Genomic DNA, 8357 nt, shown 5'->3' with positions numbered 1-8357 from the left:
CAACAACTTATAAGATATAATAGAGCATGGGAATGGCCATCATATACTTCTATCATAATGTTCTAACTCTTATACACTTTCACAATTCATTTTAATTCATTCATTCATTCATTCATGTTTATTACAGATTTCTGACTAAAAGCTAGCTCTCAGATGATGTGCACCACTTCTATGTGACATCTACTGTTGATCTGCTATCTCCCCCCAGTCCTGCCAGGTGGATCCCCATCACAAAGAGTAAACAAGTCTGTCATATTATATGTTTCCTCTGGTTAGAGCTGACACCGTTTGTCGGGTTTCCATGTCCGTTTCCAGATAATGTGCGTGGTTTAACAAAGGAGGTTTCATGAGTTCAACTTTCATATTTTATCATTTATCATGGGGGGGAATCTCTATTTTCTTGCTGGGAGATTCAACAGCCGTAGCCTACACTGTGGTGGCATCGTGACGCTCTTCCTTAAATATCAGTGTTCATCATCAGCTAATGTGGTTTCACATGTTGGGGGAAATGTTCAACTCAGCAGCAGCACTGCGTGTGGAGACAGTTGTTTAGCCTGCACACCATTTAGACGACGCTCCTGAATGTTTGGTGTTATCATGATGGTGAAAGTAATTCTGCTCCCTCTGTTTCTCCTCCTCACATCATTATCAGGTAAGAACATGCTCTTAGTGGTGTTAAAGGGTGAATATGCAATGATGTGGTTTATAGATAGATAGATAGATAGATAGATAGATAGACAGATAGATAGATAGATAGATAGATAGATAGATAGATAGATAGATAGATAGATAGACAGACAGATAGATAGATAGATAGATAGATAGATAGATAGATAGACAGACAGACAGACAGATAGATAGATAGATAGATAGATAGATAGATAGATAGATAGATAGATAGATAGATAGACAGACAGACAGACAGATAGATAGATAGATAGATAGATAGATAGATAGATAAGATAAGACGAGATAGATGACAGAACTGACTCATTCAGAATAATATTATAGGCTATAATTGGATCATTATTATTGATGATCATTTAATTACTTTAGATACTGCTGGGTGGTTTGCCACTTTCCCTCTGGGGATCAATAAAGTCTTATCTTATAATAATGCATCATAATTTGATTTGTGATTATATTCCGTATTATTAATCTGAATCTGCAAAAAGAAAAAGAAAGGTTCAAATAAAGTACAAGTACCTCAAAACTGCATTAGGGTACTTGAGTAAATGTACTTCACACAGGGCGAAACCACTGAAAGTTAATATGGCTAATTTAGTGGTTATTTGTATTAACATAAAAGCATGGACTGGTTCTATGCTACATGCAGATGTGACCATCATATATATTAAACATATGCAAATATTACATAGCCTACACTTATGTGCATTGGCACATCTCTTTCTGTTTCATTGAATGCACTGACCAGCACGGACTGATTTCCCATCACACTGAAATCACAAGACTGATCAGCACCAAGAAATCAGGATGTGGTCTGTGCTTTCGTAACGGTCGCATCCGCCAAGTTCATGCTGTTTCAGAAATGAGCCAGTATAGGAGATACACCAAATGTAACTGTCAACTTTCTTTAAATAACAAATATACATTGCTAATTGAAGAAATTCAGATTGGTTGATCGCAGTAAATAGTTTACGAACAGACATTTGAATTATGAGATTACAGTGGGCTGTCAATCAATTAAAATATTTAATTGTGATTAATCACATGATTGTCCATAGTTAATCGTGCAAGTATTTAATGCTCTTATCAACATGGAAGTGGGAAAAAATGCTGCTTTATGCAAATGTATGTATATATTTATTATTTGAAATTAATTAACAACACAAAACAATGACAACCATTGTCCAGAAACCCTCACAGGTACTGCATTTAGCATAAAAAATATGCTCAAATCATAACATGGCAAACTGCAGCCCAACGTGCAACAGCAGCTGTCAGTGTGTCAGTCATAGTCAAGTCAACGGACTTGACTATGACTTGCCCCAAACTGCATGCGATTATCATAAAGTGGGCATGTCTGTAAAAGGGCTATTTGAAAATGAAGATTTATTTTCTGTGAATAGAAACAGTAATCTGTAGGAGTTGTGGTGAAACTGACAGGAACTATGTAGCTATAACAAAAGCCTCATGACCAATGAATAACACAACTGGAAAAGTGAAAACACAAAGATTCACACAAAGTAACATTTACTAATGTCATTAGCCTTTCTGACTTCATAGGGGTCAAGGGTCAACTCCCAGACGGTGAACAAAAGTATTATAACTAGGGCTGTCAAAGAAACGCGATAATAACGCATTAACTCAAATTTGTTTTAACGCCACTAATTTCTTTAACGCATTAACGTAATCTATCTTTCTGAGAATCCGTTTTAAAGCTAGAGTGAAGATCCTGTAGGCTAAATAACGCTCCAAACTTGCGCTAAATTGTGGCAAGGACAAACTGCCATGGTATTAAATACTTGATAAATTTCCCTTTAAGGTACATTTTGAACAGATACAAAAATTTACTATTAATCGTGATTAACTATGGACAATCATGCGATTAATCGCGATTAAATATGAATTATAACCAATAAATAACACAGACAACTATTAAGTGAGCTCTTTACAACCAAACTTTGATGCTCACATGTCGCTTGGATCTCCATAAAAGCTTCTAAAGAGGGGTTACAACCAAGCGTCTAACTCATTTTGCTCTTAAGGACCAGTGCTATCGATATGTTGATTGACAGTACGATAGACCAATCGTTTTGTGTGCAAGCCTCACTTACACAGTGAGCGGGATGCCAGCGTTTACTGGTAATTTCACTGGTTCACTCGTTATAATTTAACACACTAAAATGAACTAAAATTTGTGACACTCATTTGCAGGTGTGTGTCCTCGGAGACCCAGAGAGATACGTGTCAAGGCAGGCGAGATGGTGGCGCTGTACTGCCCTCGTGACAGAGGGTATAATCCTGATGATGCCAAAGTGATGTGGACCAGTTACACCACCCAGGAGATGGATCTGACCAACATGTCACCAGCTGAACAGAGGCAGATGGGCGTGCTGCTTCATGGGAGGAGCTTTGTGATTCTCAGTGCTTCTGTCAACCAACAGGGGAATTACTCATGCTCTCTGGGGTAAAGTCCAGCCAGTCCTACAATGATCCAGACTCTGTTTATCTTTCAGTATCTTGAAATAATGTTCCCCTGGCATATCTTACAAAAGGCATTCAGTTTGACACAGTAAAGCAGTATGTGGCATGAATATCGTCATGCAGATAGGTTCCTGCAGATAGAGTCGCTATTTGGTGCTTTGGAGATGAATTTGTAGATGTACAGTGAATACATAAAAGTAATTTTTTTCTCAGGCAAGCTGCGATGATTTGTGAGAATACGGTACTGAATGGCTTTATACCTATTTAAAGATGGACGACGTGTCTCCACTTCCTCCTACTGTACAGAAGTGAAGCCAAAACATCCTGGATACGGGAGCTGCCATCTTGAGATTTTGACGTAATTTGGAGCCAGAGTCTGCGCAGTAGTGATCGGGGGGGCTTGGAGCTGAGCGAGCCGAGCACGGCCGCAGCTTGTCAGCGAGAGAGACTCACAGCTGCCATTCATGACTCTCACCCCCTTTTTATAGCATCAAATAACTAGTTAAAACCAAACTTATCAGAAAAATGAACAGTTGAACATGAAGGAACAATGAACATACATCAGCGTGATGAGAACTACCTAAAATGACAGAAACCATCTTAGGGAAAAATGTATTTGACGTGTGCTTTTTAGTTTAGCCCATATCCCATTCGCTAACATGGAGGGGGCGGGATTTATGACCTTTACTGCAGCTAGTCCACCAGGGAGCGATCAAGATGTTTTGGCTTCACTTTTTGGGAGCTGTCTTGTCGTCCATCTTTATTACTAGCTTGCTGTGTATAAAGCATGGACTGTATACAGTCTAGTAATGTCAGACAACAGCCCAATCCCATGTCAGGGTATCCTTCCTTTGAAGCGTACATTTTAAGACCAAATACACTATGGGAATTATCTTCAGTCTCGGATTCTGGAAAGAATTGTTGCGTTTCATGTGCAGATCTTGCCAAATGATACCAAAACTATCTGGATGTAGGAATGGCAAACTCGCTAAGAGGAACATGTATAATAGGGAAACTGATCCTTAAAGCCTCCTTTACTTTCACATTCATAGTCAGTTGTTGTGATTCAAATGTAAAGTGAAACCTTCATATTAACCTTTTCTTTGATGACATGACAGGAATGCCGGCCCCCAGTTCTGGTTCAGGCTGACAGTTCACACAAGAGAGTATGAAGTGTACCCTGAAACATGTAGCATAGGAGAGGCCTGCACGTTGCATTGCCCTGATGTAAACATACCAGTAAGCATCCCGGATATTACCAGCAAAGGCATTATATGGCACAAGGTACGTAAACACAGCAGATTTGGTTATATAATATTTTATGTGATCAGGTGATCCTTCTGGTGGGCACTTCTAACTGCATGTTTTAACCCATTTGATTTACAAATCTCTGTATATCTTTAATTTTTTACAAAGCATACCATAGTTTTTGGGGTAATGTGGTAATGTTTTGTTCTACATTTAAGGCTGGTTTTCATTCACTTCATGCTTTAAAAATCAACTTAATTTTCCATCTTGTAGGGCGAGTCACTGCAAAAAGGCGTGTGGAAAAGTGTGGAAAAGAATGACCGTGGCAACTACACCTGTACCAGATCTTACCTGTATCATGATCAAATATATAACATGACCTTTACAGTGCTGCTTATACTGATACCAAATGGTGAGAAAAACACTGTTTGGACCTGTTTATCTTCATACGTTGAATAAAAAGATGTTAAGTGCTTTTTCCTTGTTTTGCACAGAAAAATCACAGAAAAAGACAGAGATCACTTCACCACACAACAATGATACAATTTATGTAGATTTGGGTGAGCTTCAGTCTTGTAGTGCGGATACACACACTTTGATATACATATGAGCTTTTATTATCTTTCTAAATCACACATTTTAAATCTTTAACTCTGTTTTCTCCAGGCTCACCAAAGGTGATTATTTGTAAAGCTGTTATGTTTTCACAATCTGGCGTGGTGTTCTGGATCAGCGGGAAATCAGATGTGGGAACGAACAACAACTTTCCAGTTTTCTACAATACCACATGGTAAACACTTCACACAGCTGTACCAGCCCTCACAACTAAGTACAAATGTCACACGTAGCCACATATGCACACACACATATCATAGCTAACAATTGTCCTTCTGGATCTTCCTTTCCTTTCCTTTCCTTTCCTTTCCTTTCCTTTCCTTTCCTTTCCTTTCCAGGGAAAATAATACTGAAGAAATAAAGATGACAGCATCTCTAGTCTTCAAAACAGTGTCAGAGGAGGATCTATCAAAAACGTACACCTGTATACTGCAGTCTTCATCTGGACCCTCAAGCTCCGTCACCATCAACTTGGCCCAAAAACGTATGTAAGATTAATGGATAGGTCAAATGTGTGTTCAAAACCTTGCCTTAAATCTTAAACCTGTTCAATCAACTCACCTAGTTGTGCTTTTTGAGTGCGAGCTGCAACTAACGATTATTATTTTTGGAATAACTAATTAATCATTTAGTCTAAACAAATGTCAGAAAAGCCTGTTTGAGCCAGCCCCCATTCACATTAAGTGACTGTCCCCTTTCTGTCTACTACCATGTTTAAATGACTATTTTAATACATGTATTCTCTGTTATTTCCCTACAGCTCGCCCTTCTTACGTTTCCCTGGCTCTTGGCAGTGTCTGCGTTTTGGTGGTGATGGTTTTGACAGTAGTTATCTATGTGAGGTTCAAAATTAACATCACTCTTTTCCTAAGAGACACTCTTGGCTGCCATAGCAGCACCTCAGGTGGGAGTCATGTTCTAGTTCTTAGTAACTTATGTTTAACAGGCCCATATTTCTGCTTTCTTTGGACAGTGTGACAGCAGTAACAAATATGTTTTTGTTTGTTGTTTTTTGCTTAGATGGAAAGAGCTATGATGCCTTTTTGCTGTGTTACAAGAGCGACACAGACGCAGGACTAAATGAAGATGACAGAAAATGGCTGGAGAGTGTTTTAGAAGAGAGGTTTGGTTACAGTCTCTGTCTTTTTGATCGCGACGTCTTACCAGGGAAAGGTATGTATTTAAGATATAGCTTACTTTGAAGTAGGGATGTCCGGATCAAGATTTTTTGCCCCCAATCCCGATCTGAGTTATTTAATATCGAGTATCTGCTGGTACCGAGTCCCAATCCGAAACTTCTATTTTCCTAGATAATACAGCTGCACAGTGCTCTTTAAGTTATTAAAATCAATCCAATGTATACGCTTGACAACTCAATAGCTCAGCACTGCATTAAGAAAAAATCTAAACTGTTCCTTATTGTTTCTTATTTTTACTTTTTTACAAAATAAAGTATGAAACCATAAGCCCTCTGCGTAATGTTTTTGGTTTTGTCGCTGTCTCGAGGGAGTTTCTCTCTCCCTTTAAAAGTGTCCTCCAGTGTTTGTTGCTTCGATGCAGCCTTTGTCTAAGTTACCTGAATGTATTCCGTCGCGCGTTTATTTTCGTCGTCTATACATCTTTTGCGTGGATTAAATTAATAAATGACTCTTATTGGCTTTTAGCTCGCGGGGCTTTTGTTGCACTTGGCAGTGGCGTGATGAGTGTGGTTGTCGTCTGTCCGTTCTCCGCCGCTGTCTGTCTGTGCTGTCCGTGGTGGAACACCATGCACCAGATGACAGCAGAAATAACATAAATAAACAGTCTTGTACTGCGTTTTGCTGTTGTCTATGGTGTGTGGTGTTTCACCACGCGGAGTAGAGGGGAGACGGACAGCAGAGAGTTGGAAAGTTGACGGCGGCTGCATTCTTTGCATTGCTGTGAATGAAAGCTTCACAATTAAGAAACCTCTGTGTGACAGCTGACGTAAAACGAAGGATCGGATCGAGCACAATAGCTCAATATAGCCAATACTGATCAGTTAAAGCTAAGGTTGGTAAACGTCAAAAACATTTTTTGTTATATTTGTTGAAATTCTCATTACATCCCGACAGAAATCACTAAATCAAATGCTCTGACAAAAAAAAAACAATCTGGTATCTGTGGCTGTCGCAGGACTGTAATAAGCCTGCTACCTGCCTGCCCACAAGATGCTAGCTCGACACCTGTGAGTACTAACAATAGCCATGTTCGTTGTTTACGTTCATAATGATAATTTTGGGGGAGTGGCTTTTGAGGGAGGCCTGAAGCAATGGACTGTCAGTGTTGCCGATTTGGAGACTATTCCACTAGATTTAAGGACTTTTGGAGCTAGTGCTGCTAGCTACTTTCATTGGAAAAAGTTGTCATCACTGGGCTAGGTTTTTTGGTTGGATACATTTTTAAATGTAGCGTACTCCTGCTATTCTCTCAAGATTACCAAACCTCGCTTTTAAAAATGCCTTGATCGGCCCTGATACCAATCTTTGAGATTGAATCGGGACATCCCTACTTTGAAGAGAATCTACCTAAAATCTTAATGAAGTAATGTTAAATCTGAACTCTGGTTGGTTGCAGCTATGGCGGAGGCAGTGCTGGACTGTGTAGAGGAGAGTCGCACGGTGGTTTTGGTTCCTACCTCTCCAGATACTGGTCCAGGATCCGGCCTGCTGAGTGCCATCCACGCAGCTCTTGTGGAGCGGCAGACTCGCTTGGTTTTCATCCAAACTGAGTCAACAGAAATGTCGAGATCTGGTTCGTTACCAGAGGCCTTACAGCTTCTTGGCGAGGCTGGAGACTGTGTCACGTGGAAGGGCATAAGATCCATGCCGCCCTCCTCTTCCTTCTGGAAGCAGCTTCGTTATTACCTAGCTGCCCCGCAGCATGCACAAAAAACAAGGCTGTTACCTCAGACAATCTATGATGTTACATCATGATAAAATGTTTAGCCAAGTCAGAATTGATAGCTTATATCTGTTTTCAGTATATGACTTAATAATTGTATAATTCTTTTGTTTTTACATTTTAACTTAAGTGTTTTAACACTTCTATGTAACATCTTGCATTCTTGATTTGCCCTCATCTGTTTCCTTTTTAGTATGACAGCTGACACAAGGACAGGTTATGTAATTATAATTATAATGTAAAAATGTAAAAATGTTCCTTGTTATAACGTTAGCCTATATGATCACATCAGTCTATACACTGTTACTACTGACATATCCAGAATTGTCCGACTAATGTATTCTCATTACAGTTGAGATGTTGCTTTTCATAGTGGCTCATTAATTAAAATCCATGTTTTCTAC

The 8357-nt window shown here is 39.4% G+C and overlaps 1 protein-coding gene across 1 annotated transcript; it reads left to right on the top strand.

Moving 5' to 3' along the window:
* Nucleotides 1–287: 287 nt before the first annotated feature.
* Nucleotides 288–8357, top strand: LOC141758092 (interleukin-18 receptor 1-like). The gene is made up of 10 exons (XM_074619196.1): nt 288–652; nt 2899–3151; nt 4287–4452; nt 4690–4828; nt 4911–4976; nt 5083–5206; nt 5370–5515; nt 5792–5935; nt 6052–6204; nt 7627–8357. Exons 1-10 carry the CDS (start codon nt 583–585, stop codon nt 7983–7985), a joined length of 1620 nt encoding a protein of 539 aa, XP_074475297.1. The 5' UTR covers nt 288–582; the 3' UTR covers nt 7986–8357.

The sequence above is a fragment of the Sebastes fasciatus genome, chromosome 2, assembly GCF_043250625.1.
Source record: "Sebastes fasciatus isolate fSebFas1 chromosome 2, fSebFas1.pri, whole genome shotgun sequence".
NCBI classification, from domain to species: domain Eukaryota; kingdom Metazoa; phylum Chordata; class Actinopteri; order Perciformes; family Sebastidae; genus Sebastes; species Sebastes fasciatus.
This window is presented reverse-complemented; position numbering and strand designations above follow the sequence as displayed.

Bases quoted from the DNA above. Each gene is read 5' to 3' on its own strand.
- LOC141758092 (XM_074619196.1), top strand. From the start codon at position 583: ATGTTTGGTGTTATCATGATGGTGAAAGTAATTCTGCTCCCTCTGTTT. The intron at 653-2,898 runs GTAAGAACATGC...ACTCATTTGCAG, and splicing joins CCTCCTCACATCATTATCAG to GTGTGTGTCCTCGGAGACCC. The intron at 3,152-4,286 runs GTAAAGTCCAGC...ATGACATGACAG, and splicing joins AATTACTCATGCTCTCTGGG to GAATGCCGGCCCCCAGTTCT.